At 53.0% G+C, this 23,220-nt stretch overlaps 1 protein-coding gene across 14 annotated transcripts; it reads left to right on the top strand.

The window, feature by feature from the left end:
• Positions 1-2,051: 2,051 nt before the first annotated feature.
• MIER2 (MIER family member 2) lies at positions 2,052-19,193 on the top strand. 14 transcript variants are annotated; one of them, XM_082331193.1, is made up of 14 exons: positions 2,052-2,097; positions 6,078-6,404; positions 6,833-6,920; positions 7,473-7,624; positions 8,328-8,513; positions 9,224-9,347; positions 10,007-10,116; positions 10,794-10,863; positions 12,437-12,603; positions 13,369-13,450; positions 13,554-13,648; positions 14,451-14,578; positions 15,604-15,740; positions 16,592-19,189. In XM_082331193.1, the coding sequence occupies exons 4-14, from the start codon at positions 7,481-7,483 to the stop codon at positions 17,065-17,067; spliced, it is 1,719 nt and encodes a 572-aa protein (XP_082187319.1). In that variant the 5' UTR covers positions 2,052-2,097; positions 6,078-6,404; positions 6,833-6,920; positions 7,473-7,480; the 3' UTR covers positions 17,068-19,189. The 14 variants fall into 14 exon arrangements, with proteins under 14 accessions (XP_082187319.1, XP_082187330.1, XP_082187325.1 ...); XM_082331204.1 differs by having other exon boundaries at positions 6,078-6,206; positions 16,592-19,188; XM_082331196.1 differs by lacking the exon at positions 6,078-6,404 and having other exon boundaries at positions 2,056-2,097; positions 16,592-16,834; positions 18,529-19,191.
• The last annotated feature ends 4,027 nt before the right edge of the window (positions 19,194-23,220 follow it).

Here is a 23,220-nt window from a genome sequence, read left to right as displayed (position 1 = left end):
CAGACAATGCTCCAGGTCAGCAGAGCTGAGCTCCTGGAGCAGCACTCAAATAACGAGTAGAGCTGGGCAATTGTCATGAAGAATTAAAAGAAATTTGCTGCAATGAGTCCTTCCTTCCAAACATTCAGGAGAGCAACACTTGCTTTGCGAGACCAAGGGAAAGCTAATATCAAAGCACGAACATGAATTCACACAAGAGCCTGCAGCCTGCCCTGTGCAGTCAGCCTGCGGTTTGGATACCGAGTGTCTGCGGGATGGGCACAGCGACTTGTGGATAACCAGTCCCATGGGCTGCCTGAACCGCTTCCCAGATCATGCTGGATAGGCAGCAGACCAGCAAAGACGGCTCCTGCAGCAAATTGCAAACAGGCAGAGGGCCTGAAAATTCATGCTGCGGAATAGTTCACTCTTCCCGGATTTTGACCCCAAACCCAGGCCTTTCTGGTTTTTATGGTGACAACACGCCTGGACGCACTGTTGGGAGCAAGACAGAAAGCGGTTTTTGTAGACGTTTCTCTGAAAGCTAGAGACAAGGTTACTTTTTTAATTCAATAAACAGCATCTGCAATCTGTTAGTCCTTGAGAAGAGCTCAACAGATCTGTGTGAAGGAATAAAGGCCTGTTGAAGTGCTCTGGTTCTCAGCTCAAGGGCCACCGCCACTTCAGAAGCACTTGATAACACTTTGCTTCCTGAGCTCAAAAGTGTGAGTGAAACCCAACACAGAGCAAATTGCCAGGGTGCTGGGTGCGGAGGCTACTCCTAATGACTGAGCGCTAAGAAAGCCTCCACGGGCACAGCTCTGCGGCTGGATCGCTGCTGTCAGAGGCAGATCTGGTCACAGCCTGAGAGGCATTGGCTTGAGCTGACTGACGATCTACCGGACACGATCAAATGGTGAGATCTGGTGGCTAATGTAGCTGCGTGTCCTGCCAATTGCGTTGGCAGCTCGTTAATGCACACCCTGAGAAAAGTGCTGGCCCAGTGGCTGCAGCTGCGGGTCCCCGAGGGATGGAAGGGTCCCCTGGCAGGGCGGTTTGCTACAGGAAGCCCTGGAGATTTGCGGCATTAAAGGAGAACAAAGCGCACTGGAGGCTCATGCTCTGGAAGCGTGTGGCTCGTCATTAGTTAAACAGAACTGAGAAGACCCATCAAGCAGCTTCCATACGTGCATCTCTGGTGTTCTCCAAGCGCAGCCACAGCAAGGAACCAGAAAAGAGCGTTTACATTTTGGTCCTTGCAAGGCAGGGACCGCTCCTGGGCTCCTACCCTGATTCCCCTCTTCTGTGACCGCGAAATGAGATGCGGTGACTTTTTATCAACAAGTGGCTCAGCAAGAGTCACGGAAGGCTTGCTTCCTGCAGACTCAGCCTTTGTGATCCATTAACTTTGGCGTTTAAAAAGCGCAGGTTGCGGCTGGGAGCACTGCTTTAGCCCCCGACGCGCGCGGTCCCCGCCGTATCTCTGTCCCATGACCCGGTTTGAGGCTGTCCCCAGCGGGGCTCAGCACGGGGGGGCTGCGGGCTCTCTGCAGGCCTCGTACACCCCCCGCCACGGCCGCGGAAGGGGCCCAGCGCCGGCGGTTCGCGGGGGCACGGGCGCGCACGCAGGCATCGCCGAGGGCGAGCACCTCCTCCCTGCGGCGACCCCGGCCCAGCGCGGGGTCCGGGCTCCGTGTGCCGCTGGCCGCCCCGTCCCCGTCCCCGTGTGTTCACTTGCTCGGGCTCCGCGGGCCCTTCACACCAAGGACCCCGGAGCGGGTCTGACGGCGCGTTCGTGGCCTGGCGGCCTCCCCTCCTCTCCACGCCGGTTCACAGGGGCGTCTCCGGGAGGTGGCGGCAGCGGCGCTCGGCCCGAACGGCGCCGGGTTCCCGGGAGCGGCCCCCAGCGGCGCCTCCGGCCGCGGGCGAAGGGCCCCGGCCCGGCCCGAGCCCGGGCCCCGCCGCCGCCGGCGCCCCCTGACCCCGCCCCCTGACCCCGGCCCCGCCCCGCCCCGCCCCCGGCGCTCCCCCGCCCTCGCGGCGCCGCAGCCAATGAGCGGCCGCCGCCGCATCCGGGGCCCCGCGCCCCCCCGCCGCTCGCGCTCGGCCATGGCGGAGGTGAGTGAGCCGCCGCCGGGGTCGCGCCGGGCCGGGCCGGGCCTGGGGCCTCCCGCCTCCCCCGGCCGGGCGGGGACACCGGGGGCTCTCCGAGCCCCGGCAGCCCGGGGCCGTCCAGGGCCGGGGTCCTTCGGCCGCGAGGTGGACGGGGCGGCGCGGGCCGCCGGAGCGGGGCCCGCCGGGGCGGGGGCACTCGGGCCGAGCGGCGCTGGGGCCCCGGGCGGCAGCGGGCCGAGGTGCAGGGGGCGGGCCTGGGGCCGGGGGGACCTGCGGGGGTGGCAGGGGAAGGGGTGCCTGGGCGGGACCCGGCGGGAGAGCTGGGGCGGGCGGCGGGGCAGCGCCCGAGCCCGGGGAGCGGCGCCGGCTCTGCCCTCCCGCCGGCGCCGGGGGAGGCAGCAGCGGGGCCGCCCGCGGCGGAGGGCCCGTGGCCGGACCTCCGGGAGAGGCGCACGGGAGAAGCGCTTGAAGGGGCATTGGGCCCGGGGACCCGCGTGAGCGGCCGGGGCCGGGCCGGGTGGCGCGGCCGGGGCTGGACCGCGGCCGCTGTACCTGGGCCCGTGGCCCAGCGAGGGGTGCTTCCACCGCGGGGCAGCGAGGGTCCGGAAGGCTGGCAGAGAGGTGCGGCGGCAGAGAGCGAAGCTGGAGCCCCCGAGGCTTTAGCACAGCAGGGTCCGACAGCATTGGGGTCGCTGGGGAGCTGGGATCAGAGGGGTGCAGAGCTGCTGGAAAGGGGCTTGCAAAAGCTGGAGGTGAGCGACAGGGCCTGAGCAGCGGGAGAGCACGGAGGCTGGGAACGCGGGAATGGCAGAGGACTGGGGAATGCAGCAGGAGCAGTTCGGCTGGGAGTAGGAGAACTGCCCTGCCGAGGAAGCGGGCCCGTGAGGAAGGCTTTTGCTCTGGTGCTGGGTCGGGACGCCCCTGCTGCCTCTCCCATTGCGATGCCATGTTTGTCTTGGCGTGTCGTGTTGAAATGTTACTGCCGTCGTTCCACCACACTTATGGTTGGTGATTCCATTCCCTGTCGGGTCTTGACACATCCTTGAAATATCCCCGTTCTGTCGTAATGGTTGTCGCGGCACATCCACGCTTCATTTCCATCACAAGATCCTTGTGGTGACCACGATGTGCGAAAAGGACGCTGGGACACTGAGGTAGCTGGCTGCTCTGCCACAGGATCTCAGAACACCACTAGCTGAAGCAACTTCTGTTTGACGGCAGGGCCTTGCTTTCAGGGTATTTCAGCGTTTTGCCTGAGGAAGGTGCCATCTGGCCTGCCTGCCGTCCCAGCCAGAATGGTTTGGTCTTCGCTGCTGCCTTTGGTGGAGCACGAAGCGTGCTGCATTCATCTGGGCCGAAGCGTTACTTTGGCACGTTGTCGGGCTGATGTGACATGCTGAAGTGCTGCCCTGGCACACTGCACCACATTGCCATTGTGCACAGAGGTCTCTGTCTTGAGGAGATCCAGGAGCTGTCACTGTCTCACAGAACGGGTTTGAACTGAGGAGTATCTCTGCTGTGACATTGCAACAGCATGTGATTTGGGCACTGATTTTCCTGAGCAGTGCAGGAGATTATCTGTGTGTCTTGTCCTCTGTTCGTTTTTTGCTCTTTCAAGTCCATAGCTTACAGGGTGAATCCGTTTCCATCCATACCACTTCCCTCTGGCTACAGCTGGAGTTCATAGAGAACAGACCCATGTCGAGTAGTGTGGACAAGGCAAAGGAACAAGGAACACTTCTCACTGAGTCTGAAATACGTGTTAAGCTAGCTCAGGAAACCGCATTAGTTATTAAAGTAGTAACACTGGAAAGGGAAACCTTCCCTCTTTTTCCTCACTTTCTTGCAAGAGTGGTTTCAGCCTGAAGGGTTTTCTCTGGTAGTTGTCTGGACAAACAGTCTGCTTTGCACTGGAAAACAGCTTTGTCAGTGCAAACAGCTCAGGCTCTTCCTCTGCCTGCGTTTTCTAAAACGTGGCTGTTGCTTTGTTCCATGTGCTCAAAAACTTGAGTCCCGAATTAAGGAGGGAGTGCTGGAGTCATCCAGAAATACAAACACAGGAGTGAGTAATTGGTCAACCGCTGTGTAACTTTTGAGAGGAGAGTTATTCTCATGCCTGAGAAGCAGAGACTAGTGGAAGGAAAGCAGCTGCTGGGAAACTTAAAGCAAGATTAAAGGAATTCAATCTCCCTTTTCCCCCCGCTGTGATTAAATGGCCCATGGATGTAGGAGCCATTTTCCAGCATCATGCTGCACTGTCAAAATAAATGGAGTTCACCGCTGTGACCTTTCATGGTGACCAAAACTGTCACCAGCAACAGGAGCATCTACACCTTGGCCAAGAACCATTCTTGATCTGGAGATATCTGGTAGCATCTCCGTGTTGCTGCTGTCTTTCTGACGCATGCAATGCTGTTGGATTTTCTGCCTCCTGTGTGACATTTGGATTTGAAGTGTCAGACTACAGCTACCTCACCTTCAAATGAAATAACTCCACATCACATGGCATCAGCAATCAGTGTAATCGGGAATATTCTCTCTGTCGTCATTTACATATTTAAGCCAGACCTGCCTTTCTCCCCTACTCCTTTGACTTTGACTCTTGTTTCTATGGTCTTCTGGATTTGTAAATAATCTGAGGGATAATTCGGTTTCAGACATGTTTAAATTTGGGTGTGGAATGGGCCATTTGCTTTGTCTGTCACTTGTTTCTTCTTTTGTCAGCCCAAACACAGCAGTGCTAGTTATTTTATGGTGACTCCAGCTCACAGCAGTTCCCACTTGCTCTAATGCTATGTTACTGCTTTGGGGAAATAAACTTGTGATTAGTTACTGAATTGTCTTCCTGTTGTACTGACTATTACTCCTCATTTCAGCACCTGATCATTAATATAAGATCTCATTGTTCCTGAAGTATTCTTGACATCTTTTCAAGCCAGCCCATCCACTGCTAACAGTTTCAGTCTTTGTTTTCAAAATCCTTTGCATGCAGCTCCTTATTGATCCCCGTGCGAAGGAGGCACAATCGATATATAGATCATTGTCTCAGGAAGGAGAGTTCTGCAAATCACTCAAGACTAGAGGGAGTAAGTGTAGACCTCGCCCTTATCCTTTTCATGAAACCAGGGTTGTTTGCTTGGAAGGATTTACCCAAGAGGGTTTTGTACTTGGTCACATTCCAGCAAGGCCCAACAAAGGGGCATTGACACTTTGCTGAGTTACGAAGCCGTTTCCCGGTATGACCATCCTCAAAATGGAGGCTGTCCGAATCCTTTCTGTCCCCTTCTCCTTTCATTATCCCATAAACTCCTCCTTTTAGTGCGCACAGTCTCTGGGCTCTGCCTGCAGCCAGACAAAGTGGTCTCCGGTGGGGTTATCTTGCTGCTAATAATCAGACACTCGGGGATGGTGAATTGCAGCACACAGTGTGTGCTCCAGTTGGACTAGAGGCATCCTCTTTTCACCGGTCCTGGTAGAGGAAGGAGCAAGAATTCCACAGCTGCTTCACAGATCCTTTCCCTTCCTCCCTCTCGGTCCTTCTCTCATATGGCAATATCTTCTGCTGCCTTCCAGGCCAACCGTTATCTTAGTGGTAATTATACCTAGAAAATAGCTGCCTCTCTAGTCGTTATGGAATTTGCAATGTGTGTCTTAATACCTGAAGGCACTAACTCGGAACCCAAAATCCGGGGTGGCTTTTTTGGTGTATACTTTGCTCTGTTGTTACAGGCTGAATTTTGATGTGAAGCTGTACTATGTTTTCTTAAATAAGTTGTAAGAGCCTCGTACTGAAGCATTGTAGATGTCCTGGCTCCCACTGAGTAAGTGAGGAGTGATGGTGCACAGCTGAGATTATTAATGGCTGAGGATCATAAAAAGATGTCATTGGTGACTGGGGGACTGACACTATGATTTTCTTCCACAGTCGGATGCTCTCAGTCACACAAAGGCATTGGTTAATTACCTGCTTGCTCCCTACCTAGGCTGAACTTGATGAACAGCATTTCCATGTACAGCAGCCCAAGGAGCAGCAGATGTTCTGGGTTGTTTTCCAGGCCTCAGCCCATACTGCTGCCTGAACTTCTGACCGAGCACTGAATGCCAGAAAGCAGGTGCCTGTTCTCGGTGTCTACCTGTCTCACCCTTTCCCACCTCGCCAGTGCCACTCGCAGTCCTACCAGACTCCTTTGCTGCCTGCTCAGCTCTAAATTTCTTTGCTCACCCCTCTGAGCCTTCTGGATGCGGTGAGGCATTAGGGAGAAGCCAGCGTGTTGTGGCCGGCTGCTTCTGATTGCCTCTCCAAAGAGTGGGTCAGTTCATAAAAATGCTGTGTTCAAACAAGCACGATGCGTGTATTTAGAATAATGGCTTTGGGTCAAAATCCTTTTTTTATGTGAAAACGTAAGCCATAAGGATCTGAGGTCTTAAACTGGTGAGAGGATAAATAATTAGTGGAGTGCTGAAGATAAAAAAGATAAAACGGAAACACCGCCATATGCAGTTAGAGACTGAGGGGAAGGTGATGAATTCGGAGGAGAGGAGGCTTGGAAGAGCTGTTAAATACACTTGACTAGAGCTCTTTTTGCACAGCACAGTTTCTAATGCTACCCTGTGTGGTTTTTGTTAACTTCTGCTTTGAAATTAAATTAATTGCATTTGCTGGTGGGGTTAAGGGGCTGGAGGTGTGTTACATTTTTAAGAAGAGGTGTCTCAGCCATATTTTTCTCTTTTCTTGAAGGCCTCGGTTGGCAGGCAGAGTCCGAGGGTGGTGCCATACCCAGCCCACAGTCTATGTCCTGGAGAGCCTGGCCTTCAGAGTGCAGCAGGTAGCCACAGTTTAAGTATGCTTCTGTTTGTTGGTCTGGTTTCCAGAAGAAACAAGGCTCCTGTGATCAGCCTGTCTGTTCCCTTCTTCCAACATTGTCCAAACCTGTTGGTTGATTCCCATGCCATTTGACAGAGGAGGAAAGTCTTAAAGATGCCAAAGCTCCTACAAGCGTCCATTTGCCCATTCTTGCAATAAGGGGTAATTATCCTAAAAATACCTCGGACGAAGGAAGGGCTGCAGTGTGCATTCACATGTTACGAGATTAGCGAATCCAGTCAGGAGAGAGACACAAATACTCAGAAAACCTTCAGATTCAGCTTTCAGTCAGTTGTGGGACTTGAATGTGCCGAGAACCAGGCTTTGCAATTTAGCGCTCACAGAGTGACTTCTTTCAGTTGTGTTCCCCGGCCCCTCTCACTCCTTTCTACCTAATCTCTTCCTCTGGCTTATCGTGGCTGCACGCACAAGAGGGGGTCATCCCAAGCTTTGTTGCATCTGAAGATTTGCTCCAGGGTGGTGCTAGTATCCCAACTTCTTCTAATCCCTGCAGTTGTGTCAATGGGCTCAGCTGATCATCGACTGAACCTAGCAGAGATCCTTTCACAGAACTATGGTGTACGGGAAGAAAGGGAAGAAGATGATGATGCTCAGGAGAAGCAGAAATCTTTAGAAGAGCTGGAGAAGAGCTTCAGTGCCTCTCAGGTAAAGGCAGCAAGGGAGGGGAAGGGAAATTACCTGCTGGATTTTCTTGTTTGCTTTTACAGTACTGGTACCAAAGATCTTTGTGTGAAACTCTGACTTGCTTGCTCAGCTGGCAGCGTGCTGTATTTAGGTCCACACATCAATGAGTCTTAGGTTTGCATTTGGATAGGAAAGAATGGTTTTGACAACAGGTGGCAGCAGTAAATTTTGGAGTCTTCCCCTGCCAAGTAGCCACTCTGACGAGGTGGTCTTCACTCACCTTGCTGAAGAGCCATCAGCTGTTGGGTGTATGTCCGTTTCACAGTGGAGGAACCACAAAGATGAGATGATGTGGACCCACAAAGCTGTCAGTGGAACACCAAGCGTGTTCTTGGTGACAGAGACTGCCTCTTCAGGTCAGGCACAAGACTAATATAGGGATTTGCTCTTTCCCCTCCTCAGTATAAATATGGTTCTGCTGTTTGGCATCCCTTCACCAGCATGAAATCTAGTATAAAAAATAAGTATATTTTTAAAATGCCCTTGACTGTATTGCTTTGGGGTGAAAGTTCCTGGCTTCTCTATACCTTTGAGAAGAACAGGTTATGGTGGGTCCTGATAGACTGTGCCTCCTTCGTTATGCAGTGTTACCTGAGGCAGTTCAGAGCCCCCAGAAGAGCAGAGCTGCCTTGACTGCCTCTGCATATCTCTGTGTTCACTACAGCTGGTGTTGTACTCGGTGATTGTTCCATTCCTGATGAAGCTTTGTCCTCCTCTCGCTCAGAGCAGTGAAATGCCATTTGAGGAGCTGCTTGCACTTTATGGCTATGAGGCATCTGACCCCATTTCGGAGCAGGACAGTGAGAGCAATGATATTACTCCAAATCTCCCAGATATGACTCTGGATAAGGTAAGAGCAGCTGTCTGCTTGGGTGTATGCTATTAGCCTGTGCTGTAGGTTACTGTACTGTCTTGGAGCTTGAGGTGCCTAGTAGCTCTTTTCAGGTGAGATTTGGCTGATGCCGGGGGAAGGGGTCTGCCTAGTTCTGGTGTCCCAGTGAGGAACACCAGGTGCAGAAATTGAATTTAAAGAGTTTACAGGAGACTGGAGAAAGGATAACTGTTTTAAAAAGAACACTGTAAAAATGCTTTGTGGAACTTGGGTTACAAGTCTTTATACATAGATGTGGATCTGTGGAGAGTCAGGGGAGGTTTGTATCTTCCCAGCTGAAGATATGGCTCCTCCTGTCCTAGCTAAAGTCTGTAGAAAGCTTTTGCTTTTTTTTTTTTTTTTTTTTTTTTTTTTTTTCCCCTCCTTCCAGGATCTTTGAGATATTTGCTCTGGGTGGAGCTCTACAGAAAGGGCCACTTGCTTGTCCTCTTTCTGGCTTCCATAGGAAGCCACTCTTGGCACTTGTAGAAGTGCTTCTAGGGAAGATAATCTAGGGGTGGTGGGGAGTGCGAGAGGGAATCTGACTTTGGAGAAACTATGGGAGGGTGAGGAGATCTGTGGATGTGGCCATCTTTGGCCAGAAATGCTTTACTCTAGGCCTCACACGCCCACGCTTTTTTTTTTTTTAAATTTAAAAATATTTTTCACTTTCTTGTTGTTGTTAAAAGGAACAAATAGCGAAGGATTTGCTTTCAGGGGAAGAAGAGGAGGAGACACAGTCTTCAGCTGATGATCTGACTCCATCCGTCACATCCCACGATGCATCGGACCTATTCCCAAACCAGCCTGGCTGTATGTGTCACTAATTTCTAAGTAATTGGCTTTTACTTAGATGTGATGTGCAGAATAGGGCAAGAATGTTTTTTCTTTATTTTGTCACTAAGTTTTCTGACATCATTTTTTCTACTTTCCTTCTGGGGGCTGCAAATAAACCTGAGTGCCAGTGGTGTTACTGAGCATCTGTTAGGACATGATAGAGCGTAGATGAGCAGTGGGATGAAGAGAGAATTTTCTTTAGCTGTAACTCATAACAAAGTGAGAATTGTTTTGCTACCTGCTGTAATTGCAGTCTGAAAGATCAGTACCTGATCTGACATCTCTAGAAGTGAATAAATTCAGTAGTGCTAGTGGTGTGATATATTGTGGCAGTTCCTAAATATCGGAATACACAGGAAGCCAAAGTGCATGAGAGAGACTCAGCGTAAAGTGATCTTATTCCTTCTGCTAGCCTGCAAAACGAAGGAGTCTGAGCAGCCCGGGTTGGTTGGCACCACCCGTGTGGCAAGTGTGCAAATCCTTTTATTTAAAAGGAGAAAATTAAAATACAGGTAAGTTGTTGCTGAGGAGCGTGCTGAAAGTAGCTTTAGGACAGAAAATGAAGGGAAGGAGAGGGAACATAGAGCAACAGAGAAAAAAAATCATAACTACAGATCTTTTCCTTTCCCACAAAGCAAACAACTTCCTTGCTGATGAAGACAAAGAGCCCTGTTCATCTCCATGTGCTTCCTCCATGGCTGAGGATTCAGAGGAGGATTCCATCCCATCCAATGAGTGTAAGAAGGTAAGTGATCTGAGAGTGCACTGGGAAGGGGAGCTAACACAATGCGCCTGAGTCCAAGGAAAGCATGACACCGAAGCACTGTGATATTTCCTCAAGACATTTTATTTCTTTTATTTTCTTTTGCTCAGCACCTTGCGTTTTGTGGAAGGAGGTGGCTGATATGGGTTGCAAGATGTTTTTTAATACAATCTTGGAACCTGTATCTGAAATTATCTTCTGCTTCAGATATGGAAAGTGCTGTTGTGCCTTGGTAAATTAAAACTGCAGCCTGTAGCCCTATAAAGGTGAAATGCTGTGCAATATTCCCAGCAGGATTTACTGAGGGGGAACCATCACACAAAAGAGAGGAGCAGACTTCCAAATTCATCCTGGTTGTGAAGGTTGCAGGAGAGCTTCTGCATTTCTTTATCTCCATCCTTAGCTTCTTGCCATATATCTTTAACATTAAAACTATGTAAATGCCTACGGTCCCCAAAGTATCATCTGGTTGGTAGTAAATCTTTTTAGTTACCCTATAAAATAGTCAGGGTTCCCTAGAAGTAATAGTGACAGTGGGGACTAGCGATACATAAATCGCCCTCGTGGTGTCATAGTCCCTAAATCATGAAGTACACCTCAGTGCCTACGTGGAGCGTTTTCCATTTCAATTTACCCACTTCTCTGTGGTGATATTTCAGGAGATCATGGTTGGGCCTCAGTACCAAGCCACTGTTCCCATCCTCCACTTAAACAGGCATGGTGAAAAAGGTAAGGCAACATGCTTTATGTACCTTGTTTGGATGTAGGGCTGCTGGCCCGGGCATCCGATGGGGCCCTGGTTCACCAGTTCTGCTCTATGTCTCTAGGTTTGGCACCTCTCAGTGCTGACACCAAAATTTACAGCTACGCCTGAGCTAGCTTTAAAGTAGCCTGTTTGAATAGGGCTAGTAATACAGCTACAGAAGCTAAGAAGCTCAGTGAAAACTGGGTTGGTGTGACAGGTTTCGAGGAGGGGGTCTCAGCTATAGCCAAAGAGAAGGAATACCCTTCTGGAGATATTCTAATTTATTTTTCTCTGACGTCTTCCTTAAGTAGCCAGAGTTATTTTCATTCAGTACTGCCTGGAGCTGATCAGTTTCCAGTTTGATAGGATGTCTGCAGAGTAGATGGAGGTGCCTTGATTTGCAGATTACACCTAGTAACTACTGCAATACTAGCACCAGCTTGTTGAATTTCTGAACAAGATAGCTAACAGAAAGCCATGTCTTTAGAAATTACTTGCTTCCTCCCTAGTTCTTTTATCCTAACAGACTCTGAGCAAATTAGGAGATAAAGTTATCAGTTTTGCAAGTACTATTTCGGATTTACCCAATATAGTTCTCAGAACTTTTCACTGTTACTTTATCAGTGCTCTCAGCCTTCTGTATTGAAGCCCACCGATTTAGTGGGCGTTTTCCATAACCTGTATGTCCGCATCAGTGTGAAATGAAAGGAAACTGACAGTAGATTCCGATGGGGTCTTTTATGCCCTGCCTGTAGTGCCTCTGACCTGATTTTAGTGATTCTACAGGGCAGAAGAGTTGGTTCCTTTGCCTCTAGAAATGAGTTAAGTACAGAGGGTTCTAATGTTTTTATCTGAATAGAAAAATCTCAATATTTCTGGTTGTTTTTTATTGCAGAGTCTTTCTTCTTGCTTTCCTCTCTGCTGTTACTTTACTTAAACATCTCTGCATTGTTGTGTGCCGTGTTCTTGTGGAGTAAGAGCCTTGAAAGCTGAAAGGGGCAAGAATTACTTAGTGATGCAGTGTGCTCCTGCTATTCTGTGTGGGTGGAGCAGCTCATGGAGGAGCATTACAAGCGATCACAGGGGAGGGACAGCCTTGCAGCCGCTTAGTTTTGCGTCTAGGACAGGGAGAGGGTCTTGAGCCTGGGTCATGGTTGTAGCTCAAAGCTGCCTTCGCCTCCCACTCCTTTTGTTTACTGTGTGCTGGAAAAGACACCTTAGAACCTACGGGTTTTTAAGTTGCCAGGATTAATGAATCAAAGAAACAACCTCTGAGAACGTGGTAACAGAAACCTTGTCAACCAACCCTTCTGAAGAAGTGGAAGCAAGCCGAGCCTGTGCTTAGGGCTCTAAAAGGGGTATAAAGAGTAGTAAGCATATCTGCCTCCAAAATTGAGAGGGGAAAATGGAGTAGCTTCACAGAGAGAGTTGTCATCTCTAGTGCTGGGCTGGAGTACCAAGCAAAGATTTCCTCCCTCTTTCTGTCTCTCCCATGCACATACATGCAGACTGTTTCTCAAAAGCAGCAGAATTCTCTGTTTTATTAGCTTATTTCAGTGCTTTTTCTGTTAGCCTATGAGAACGAAGATCAGCTGCTTTGGGACCCAAACATACTCCCTGAGAGAGAGGTTGAAGAGTTCCTATACCGTGCAGTGAAGCGGCGATGGGATGAGCTCTCTAGCAGCAGCCTGCCAGAAGGAGAGATGGTGAAGGACAATGAACAGGTAAGCGTGGGGGCTTCTTGCAGCCTGCAGATACCCTCATGGTGCTGGCATGATAGTGCAACGTTTCCTACAGAGATCCTGACTGAGAGACCCACTTAAAAGAGAATGAGACCTAAGTCCAGTGATCCTCTGCTCCTGCTTCATGCATAAGTGAGGGTGGCTTCTCAGCTGCAGTCTCAGGAGGCCGTTCACGCTCCTGTTGGGAAGACAGGAAAAGGCTGTAGTGGATCAGACCACAGGCCTGTCTAGCCTAGTACTTTTCTTCCAACACAGTAACAGATGTTTGTGGAAAGCATGTAACAGACTAGGCAAGTAGAGAATGGGTACTGTTTTGACTGTTTTCTCCCAGTATCCCAAACTCTCGGAGCCGGAGCTTGCAGCAGGAACATCCTTTTGGATCTGTCCTCTGTAGCATTGTCTAATTCTTCTTTGAAGCCAGCAGATCAAACATTTGGCTAAGAAACTTCAGAACAGTTGTTTACTCTAAGCTAGCTTGGTTAGATTCTCACAGTAAGTTTGCAGGAACACAGAGGCACACCTGTAATCTGCAGAGCTGCTGGTAGAACTGCGTCTTTTCAGTCCCAGGGTTTGTAATCCAGTGCCTTGAAAAGTGGAATAATCTATGCTGATGGTCAAGCTGGGGTTAGTGGCGAAGTGGCTTCTGGGGAAAAATAAGTGTTATGAAACGAACGCGAGTCATCAGCAGGTTGGTTTGTGGTGTGTTGCTCAGGTACATGCTGTCAGTAATTTTCTTCTGTTTCCTAGGCTTTGTATGAACTGGTTAAATGCAACTTCAATGCAGAAGAGGCACTGCGGAGGTTACGGTTCAACGTGAAGGTTATCAGAGGTGAGAACCTCCCATATTTGGGTTCTACCCCAAGTGTCAAGGCACGTGTAACCCTTTCTAGATTCTGTACATCTCCTCCAATTCCCCTTTCTTTCTGCTATAGATGAGCTTTGTGCCTGGAGTGAGGAAGAATGTAGAAACTTTGAACATGGCTTCAGGGTCCATGGGAAAAACTTTCATCTTATCCAAGCAAACAAGGTAAGGATGCTCACCCCTGCATCCCACTAAGACAAAGGGAGGAAGGCACGTGCATTTGCACCAGAGGTATGTTTTGAGCCTTGGCTAATGCAAGAAGTTCAGGACTGCTGAGTTCCAATCCCAGGCTTTGTGTTGACTCATGCTAGCAGGTGATGGGCTGTTCATTGCCCTGCTCTGCCTTATTTTCCAGGTGGGAGAAGTCACAAACAACACTGACCTGCATGAGTGATGTCAGTTAATTACTGATTAGCCCTTTCTGGAGTCTCAAAAGTTCTTTCCAAACTCTCAGCCCTTGCAGTACTTCTGTGAATGAGTGAGTTGAGCATGTGGATGTTTTGTAAAGTCCCCTGGGGTCCTCTAGAACAAAAGACGCTGTTGTAGGGAGAGCTGGGCCCCAGGACATATGCTGCTGTGCTGGGAGTTGGCAGAACCAGAGAGTCCAGTTCTACCGCTGATTAATTGTGGGCATGTTGACGCTGGCCAGTGAAAATGGATACAGGTTTTCTCTCTCGATGTTAAGTGTGCTACTGGAAGCGCAGGAAAGTCCTGCGCGGATGTGCCGTGTGTGAACCTACACTGCGGTCTGCAAGAACAATTGTGCACCGTGGGGAGTTCTTTCTCTGGCCAATTACCACCTTGGAAATCTCAGTATGTGCTTCTGTTCTGCAGCATAGATGTGTCCATAGCAATATAAATTACTGTAATGCACTTAATTTTCTGTGCTGATTAAATGGGAGAATAGTCCTTGCTCCATGAGATGCATCTTGATGCATGGCTTTCTGACTATGATGTTTCTCCTCAGGTCCGCACCCGGTCAGTGGGCGAGTGTGTGGAGTATTACTACATGTGGAAAAAATCAGAGCGCTATGACTACTTCACTCAGCAGACTCGTTTAGGAAGGAAGAAGTACGTCCTCCACCCTGGAGCCACGTGCGTGGAATATTCTCACACTAAAATTAGTAATATTAACCTCCCAGTGAAGATTCCTGCTGCAAAGCACCTCCGCTTAAAAGACTGCGCTTTCTGCTCTAGAAGGTTTCTTGGGTGGGAGCATGGAGGGATGCACTTGGATATTCTCACAACATAAACACTGTTTGTGTGGGGAGGGGAGATAAAGTAATTATTTGCTTGGATGTGGACTTTCTTGTGTCAGAAAATACTGTTTTGTTTCAGACAAATGCATTCACAAAAATTAAGACTAGTGTCCAGGGATTCAGGGCTGATCTCAGGAAATAACTCAGTTCAATGAGGTTTTGGGAAGTGAGCTTTTTAAGTTAAAAAATACACTATTTCTGGTGTTTCGGAGCCTGAATTAATTTCTTTCCCTGCTGCCCCCCTTTGAGGCAAATTCTTCACTTTGAAATATATGCTAATTACAGAAAATACTTTTCAGAATGGTTGAAAGTGAAATGTTTTAAAAGGTCAAAATGAAATATTTAAGTTGAATCAATTAAAAGCATTAGATGATGTCTTAAATTTTTTTTTAATTCTGATGCAAGACAGGAAAATACCTGAAATCTCAAGTCCCTCCCAGGGTGGGAAAATATTCTGCCATCAGTTGCTCTTTGCTGGCACACTAACATTGTCACAACCTACTGCAGTCGTTCTGTGAAGCTGGCTGTTCCCTGGGGAGAGGATTTGACCATTTATTTTGCTTTGGAAGGGGCTGGGGCTCATAGAGAGCTGGGGGGCAGAGCTCTTTGTTTTGGAAAGCTACAGAGCCCATTCTGGTTTATCGTGGGCTGGTCTTAGCCACACTGAGTTAACTGCGATTGCCTCAGTGCAGAGTCTAAACTGGGATCTGCAGACCAAGAAGGGATGGACTTTCCTTCTAGTGAGGTCTCTACAGTCCTGTTGCTTTATTTGTTGATGGGTTTTAATCCCAGTCACTGTTTTCCCTGCCTGCATCTCTCTGCTTAACAGGTGGTGGCAGTGCTATCTGTCTTTCCCCACAGGGATTACACCGACAATGACTTGGATGGGGGTGAAGTAGAAAATACCAGTCGTTCTCGGAGCTCCCCACCAATTCCCTCTGCAACTAGCTGCCTGGATTCTCACTTCGGTCAAGATCAGATAGCAATAGAGAGCGCAGGTAACTTCCTTTTCTTCTCTCTGCCATGGGGATAACTTGTCTCCCTCATTTGGCAGCACAGACCCTCCTTTGCCTTTCTCCTGTTGCCATTATCCAGCTGTTGCTCTTCTCCCCATGCCTTGCCAGTGTACTCACTTTGTCCTGTGTCAAATACCAGCCCTGGGCAGATTTTGGTGTGAGCAAAGGAGACTTGTCTGTCTCTACACTGACTAGTAGTGACTTAAAGAGTTGTGCCTGCTTTGGGCTTGGAGGGGGGGCCTAAGTCATTCCCAAAGCAAAAGTATTTGCACTAACTTTGGGCACCTGAGTTAGGTGCTTCTAACGCACTAACACACAGACACGCTAGACACAGGCAAGTCCTCTGGAGGCTGATTTAAGGCACCAGAAGTCAGGCTGTACCTGCGAACCGCTTTCAGAGCGAGCTGGCCGTGAGAAGACTCACAGGGAGCCCTAAATGGGTTCATTCCTTCACTGTCCTACCATGGATGAGGGCTTTGTGTAGGCACCTCCCCGGGGCTGTCGGCATGAGGGGATGGGACTTAGGATTTGGCTTATCTTGGAGTGTCTCTGTGAGGTTTCCTTTAATTTCCATAGAAACACTGATGGCCTCCCATCTGCTGTCTGCATCTTGCCTTTCTTCAGTACATGCTGGCAGGGATCTTGGTTGCTATAATAAACATTTCTGCCATCAAACAAATACTGTTGTGATTAGGTGGGATTGAACTGGATTCTGGCTTTTTGTATGTTACGGACTCACTGTAGCTTTCTTTCACTTGCTGTCCCCCACCCTTTCTTTCTCCCTCCCTGTCTGTCTGTCCATCTCCTGCATTTTCCTCCTTTGTGGTGTGCAGAGCCCCTGAGCGTGGAGAGCACAGCCTGCAGCCTGGGCAGCATGAGTGAATCGGGGCAGGGCTACGAGTGCAGTACTCCTTCGGAGACAAATTGTTCCTTCGACCCCACGGAGGAGACGTCGTCAGGCGCCGTCTCAGCTTCCTGCACAAGACACACTGTCAGCCCCTCAGAATCAGGGCTCTGTGCTTTGCCGCCAGCAGGACCAGGGCTAGCAGAGAAGCAGGAGACATTGCGGAGCTCTGGTGAGACGATAACCATGGACTTCACTCTCCCTGCAGACATTAATGAGGGTTTGCCTTTAATTGCTGGCCCTGTGGATTTGGACAGAGACCCAGAGGCAGTGGTGGCCCCTGCGCAAGTGTCCTTATCGGTCACAGATTTTGGCCTCATTGGCATCGGAGATGTAAATAGTTTTCTGACTGCTCATCAGGCTTGCCCACCACCTGTGGCTCGGTCAGAGCCTTTGTCACAGTGAGAGTTTCCAGTCACAAACTTGTCACAGACCCAGCAAGGACTTTGACCTGACTGAGTGAAATCCTGGAACTTCCACTGTTCCGTAGGGACAGTTTGGAGCTGTTGGTCAGAATCTGTCTTTCCATCCTCCTTGATCCAAGGCTACAGTGAAACCAAACACCTTTCTGCTCCAGTGTGTTCTGACACAATCACGCAAAGCTGGTGGCTGGCTTTAGTGGGGGGGGGTCCATCACCCCCTGTTTCGCTGACCACGTGTCACCCCAGGTAATGCCAGGCTGTTTGGAGAGTCCCTGCCTCGGGACAGGGGAAATGTCCCTTGGCCCCAGTGGGACAGTCTGAGTGCAGAGGTGCTTTGAGAACGGGGGTGTATCACCGGCACTTCAGGGGCTGGGATGGAGGATGCAGTCTGGAGGTCCGAGAGCTTAGGAAATCCACAGGGAGCACAGTCCGCCCGGGCTGCAGGCCAGTTTGCCTGCAGAGACGGGCATGGCGATGCCAAAGGAAGATAAGGAGTCTTGGCCCTTCACCCACAGATAGTGTGTTTCAACAGAAGTCATTCTCCCCGTTCCCCTCCCAACAGCTATCCCACACCCCTGAGCTGTGGGTCGTGACAGGCAGGCACACCGCGGGTTTCAAACCTCTCGCAGCTCTGCGTGTCTTCCTGCCTGCTCTACCACCAGCTGCCGGTGGGATGTGGCCTGGTACAGCCCTTTGGCAGAAGCATCAGGTCTTGGAAAGTGATACTGCGTGGTGCAGTTGCACTGTGTGCACTTAAGTCCTTTTCACCTTCCCTTGCAGTGCTGGGCTGTGGAGAACTTTTACTGGGAGTACAGGGAGATTCTAGACCCACAAAGCAACGTTGGCCCCAGAGTGGTGCAGTGCTGCTGCTTCTGTTACTGGCAGTGAATGACTTGATCCTTGCTGACTGCTGCAGCACAAAAGGGGAAAATGCAGATGAAAACATCTGTAACTTCCCAGCTTTGTTCAAACAATTTGTCAGCTGTGGGAGGAGGAGGAGGTTGCTGAGTTCCCAGTGTACTAAGTCTAGGACGCTGGTGCTAGCAGAGTCCCAGGCAGGAGAGCACACGCCCCTTTCTGCGTCACCAAAAAAGCTCTCTGTTTTCTGAGAGGAAAGTATGTCTTCACTGCCACTAGCAATGTTTTGAGGAGGTGATGAGGGTGGCCCCACATGGCAGCGAGGTGGCCAGCTGCTGTGCAGAGAGCCGCAGTGGCATGTTTGTGGGTGTGCTGGAGTCCGGAGCTGCTTCGCTTCCTGAATCTGTTCCAGGTCTGGGGTTTGCTACTGGCTTAAATCCACATGTTCTCATTCCCCTTTTTTCCATGCAGGGAATGCTGTCTGCTGACTTGCTGGGCAAGGCTCTGGTGCAGATGTTCCCTTCCCCCAGCCATTTTCTGCATTTGGGAAGGGGTTTGGGTTGAGGTTTCTTGCTTGTTTTGGTAGAGGCCTTCGGGCTGTGATCCTGCAGTTGGTTCTGCTGCCAGTGGATTTGGAAGATGATGGAAGCCATTAGTGAAGTTGCGCTCAGCCCTGCAGTGGGAGCACGGAGACAGCATCAGGAAGCTTCGCAGGGTGACAGGATCAGACCTTATCTCTTATCTTCCAAGCCCCGGACCCATTTTGCGTGCATTAGCAGGGGTTTTTGTCTTGGTCCCCGGCCAGCTCTGCTGAGAGGTGCTGAGCTCCAGACACACACAGCTGCCTTGACCAGGCATCGCTTTGTCAACAGACGCAGTAACCGGAGGTCCCCAATTGCTGGAAACGGAAAGCAAATACGAGTGCCCGCTCCATAGTGGAACTGCCCAGGCTGTGATTCCCCTTTTCTGGGGGGGAGAGGAAGCTCCTTGGCTGAAAGGAGAAGAGGAGGCAGGGTGAGAGCACGGGCAGCCCTCCCAGGGAGGGCCAGGCCTCGGCATCTCCTCTCCATCAGCCAAGAACATTCTTAGTTTTCCTGAAACCATTTTTTCTTTGGTTTGTTTCAAGCCCTAATGAAAGGAGAGGGGAGGCTGGGGGAGGCAAAAATGTCTCTTATTTATGTTCTTCAGTGTTGTTTACAGATTCGCATGGGGTCTTTCAACATGAGTGTGGCGCTTTTTCCACATAACTTTAAGGGAGAGGGGTGGAAAGGGCTGGGACAGGGAGGGGGAGTCACTTGGGGAGGAGGTTTGGTTTTGGTTTTTTGTTGGGGTTTTCTTTTTCCTTCTTACAAAGCACATTCACTTTGAGCCGTTCCCAATGCTGGACTCTTTCCCCCCTTTCCCCCCCCAAGCCCTACACTGTGAAGTGATACTGCCTTGAAGACCCCTTGACGTTATTTATTTAATTAAAAACCTAATTTGAAAGTGAGCCAGAAGCCTGCCATGTTTTTGGAGACTGAGTGTGATGCAGTCCTGCGCGTCGTGATGGCAGAAGCCAGAAAAGGGGTCCTTGCCTCTTCTTTCTGATCCTCTCCTACCCTGGGCGAGTGCTCCGTGGGCAGGGGCGGTATGCGCGGCGCGGCACTTGGGAAGCTGTCAGCAGCAGATGTTCGTGGTCCCTAAGAGGGAGGACAGCCAGGGCAGGGTATGTGGCTGACCACTGATCTCGGGTCTGTCCTCGGGTGGTGGCAGGCCAGGTAGTGACCCTGGAGCCCTGTGGGGTCACGTCCTCCCATCCTTGGTAATACGGTTGCCTGTCAGAACAGCCCCGAGGTCCTGGTGCAGAAGCTGAACTCGACCTGCTCTTGAGCACAGCTGCTGCTGCTTGGCGCGGAGCACCTTCTCCCTGGGATCAGTGAAGAGCTCATGCCTCCAGCCCGCCCGGCCAGAGCCAGGGCGGTGGTGCAGGCGCTCCCCATGGCCGCAGTGCGCGTGAGCTGCCCCAGTTGCCTGCGGCTCCTGTCCCGGGGGCTCTGGGGATGGTTCTCGGGGTCCCTCTTTTTCTCTGTTCCTGGCCCTGCCCACCTTCCCATGCCTTGTACCAGGGATGCTATCACAAGCTGGGAGGAGGCCTGGCTTCCTCGTCTGAATTTTCCTTCCCGGTGCTGTGTGTGGAGGGGAGGGAGTTGTTCATTGCTCCTACAGGTGCCCCGAGTCCTCCGAAACCCTGGCAGCCTTCAGAGAGCCCGTGGCAGTGGGAGGCAGGGGTCCATCCACGTCTCGCTGGCTTCAGCCAGAAATAACATCCTGGAGGCAAGAGAAATGTTCCTGCTGCAACTGCCTTGTATGTTTCCACAAGAAGGCTCCTTCCTTGCCACAAAGCCCCTCTGTTTTGTCAGAAACCCCTTAAATCCTGTTCACCAGCTCTTGCCTGGCTCTCACCTTCTGTCCCAGGGCCTCGGGGTGGGATGCAGGCTCCCGCCTCCCTCGCTTGCAGCTGGAAAACGCCACCCAGAAAACCAGCAGGAGAGGGGCAGCCCGCCCCTCTGGCTGGGAGCTCTCCCCGCTCCGCATTTCTCCTGGCCGCTCAGCCGGGAGGGCAAACGCCCGCTCGGCCGAGAGCAGGCTGCGGTGCTGCCGCGGGCGGGAGCGGGCGGAGCGGCGCGGCCCGGAGCGGCCCTCGGCCCTGCGGCAGCGCACCCCGGCTGCTGGGCCCCGAGCAGGGCCGGGGCGCGGCTCTGCCTGCGCCGCAGAGGAGGAGGGCGGCCGGCGGCTGCGGCCCTGCGGGCCCCGGCTCCCTCCGGCAGAGGCCGGGTGCGGGGGCGGGCACAGCACGAGGGACGGGAGCGGCTTCCCCGCCTCCTTCCAGGCCCTAAGGAGCGGCGGGAAGGCTGGGAGCCTCGGGTGGATCGCTGCCCCTCGCATCCTTCGAAACGCCTTTCTTGGCCCTGCCTGACCCGAGGGACGTTCCCGCGGGTGTAAGGTCCGCAGGGCACCGCACCGAAGGCTCCCGCACCCCGCGGGCTTCGCGGTTGTTTCCTCCCCGCTTCCAGGCCGCAGGAGCGCGGCGGCGGCTCCGGGCGCAGCCCCGGCCGGGGCGCGGCCGCTGCAGCCGCGGCGTTTGGACGGCAGAGGGGGCCGCAGCCCCGCGCCGGGGACCCGCTCCGCGCCCGCGGACCGGCGCCGCCCCGCCGGGGCTCCCCGCACGGGCGCCCCCCCCGCGGCTGCAGCGGCCCGGGGAGGGGGCTCGGCCGCCCCCAGCAGCCCCCGCTCCTCCGGCTCGGGCCCGCGGGAGGCCACCGTCCGCCGCCCGCGGGCCTCTGTGCGAGGGGGCGGCAGCAGAGACGGGGGCAAACCTCCGCCAGCGGCGGGGGAAGGGTCCCGGTTCTCCCCCCGGAGCGCGGCATCAGCAGACCCCCGGGATGGGGTCCCAGCGCCCACCCTGGGGCTGGGAGAGGCCGGGACCGGCGTCCCGTGGGACTCCACAGAAAGTGAAGTTGGAGGAAATGTGGAAAATGGGGCCCAAATGCCACCAGGCCTCCCCACGACACCCCCAGCAGCCAGGGCTGCGTCGCTGGCCCCCAGACGGCTCTGCAAGGCCCTTCGCTGGCCGGGGCCCCGTGCGGAGCCCTGCTCGGGAAGGCTGAGCCCATCGCCCAGCGCCGCACAGGCTGAGCAAACCCCGCGGGGCCGAGCTGAGGGCAGGGGCTGCTCGCCATCCCTGTGACATCCCTGAGTGCTGGACCGAGCTGAGAGCAGCCAGTCCACCCGGGCTGGGCTGTTCCTGGGTGGCTCCCGCCGCCCTGGCACCATCCGGCAGCCACGGCACCGCATGGGGCAAAGTCCTGCCTGCGGCGCCCGCACCGCGAGGCCGTGCTGCACGGGCAGCGGAGCAGCTGCCTTATCTCGCTCCCTCTGCCCTGCTCCAGCATGGAGCCATGCACCCACAGCACGGGTCAGCATGACCCCGCCGGGCCGTATCCTGTCCTTGCTGAGCCCCACGCTGCCACATCTGTGCCCCCACGATGGCCCCAGCCCAGAGCACTTCCACGCCAGCCACGAGGGTGGCTCAGCACGGCCAAGGAGTGCCGGGGGCTGTGACAAGAAGGGCAGATTTATCAGCAGTGGGAGAGACTGTGTTAAACCCCGCATGCCCTCCACAACACAGCCCAGGCATCCCACAGGCGCCGGCCAACTTCCCCTCCTCTGGTATCCCCTCGGCTCTCCTGCCTCGGGGCTTTACCCGCCTGCCACCAAGATTCAGGGCCTGCAGGCAACAAACGTGGGGCAAATCCTGCCCTGGCAGCAGTGCCAGGCCCCCATGGCACTGACAGGCAGAAGGGAGGTTGCACCGGGCCGGATCGGAGCAGAGGAAAGCTGGCAAGCGATTCTGCCCCTCTCCTTAAATCCCAGGGCAGCCCAAGAGCGTTTCCAGCTCTGCTGGCTTCCCACAACAGCCTTGACATTCTCCACAGGCCACTCACGCTGCACTTAAATAAACCAGCCCAGTAGCTATCATTTGGGTGGCTTCTGTATTATTTATGTTTCCTTCCGCTCCTGACGGAGAGTCAGGAGCAAACAGCCAGGCTGCGGCCGTCCCTGCTCCCACCAGAGACTCGCTGCAGAGACCCGTGCTCGAACCTTTGCTCCCATCCCCGTTCCAAGTGCCACCGGCCTGGCATGTCCCCAGCCCCAACGGGCAGCACCAGGAGCCTGTCCTGCCCCAACAACGTCTGAGGCACAGGAAAATACCACCCTGCGTTTCAGCAGTTAAATCATGTGCCTTGTCCTGTGTTTAAATCCGGCTGCTCTGCTCCCCACCGGCCTCCCCACTGCATCTGAAGGCCCCCGGGGAACCCTCCTTCCCCCAACAACTGGCATCGCGACTGAGTCAGCCCCATATCTGCTCATGATAAAATGCCGCCGCACCACACCGATGCAGCCAGCCCATTTCCGTGGCCATGTTCTGCCACTCTTGGATTTTTCTTTTTTTCCCCCTTTTCTTTTCTCAGGAAAGAAGCCCGAGGCTGGCGGGACACACGCGGCTCCCACATGCGGCCTCGCCCCCTTCCTTCTCCCCCTTCTCCGCCTTCGGGAGGCAGCCGAGCCGGGGCGGGGAGGCCGGCGCCGAGGACGCTGGAGCGGGGCCCGGGGAGGCGGCTGGAGGCGAGGGGGCCCGGGCGGCCTCCGGCGTCCCGCTGTCCCCGGCCCCCGCCGTGCCCCACACCTGCCCCGGCCCCACGGCCCGGCCCCCGCCCCACGCCCGCTCCCGCCCCGG

This window comes from Platalea leucorodia, assembly GCF_965183815.1.
Source record: "Platalea leucorodia genome assembly, chromosome: 21".
NCBI classification, from domain to species: Eukaryota; Metazoa; Chordata; class Aves; order Pelecaniformes; family Threskiornithidae; genus Platalea; species Platalea leucorodia.
Note: the sequence above shows the minus strand (reverse complement) of the source record. Positions and strands in the feature narration are given on the sequence as shown.

Coding starts and splice junctions, on each gene's coding strand:
- MIER2 (XM_082331192.1), top strand. Junction 13,451..13,553: donor CAACGTGAAGGTTATCAGAG/GTGAGAACCTCC, acceptor TTTCTGCTATAG/ATGAGCTTTGTGCCTGGAGT. Junction 13,649..14,450: donor ATCTTATCCAAGCAAACAAG/GTAAGGATGCTC, acceptor GTTTCTCCTCAG/GTCCGCACCCGGTCAGTGGG.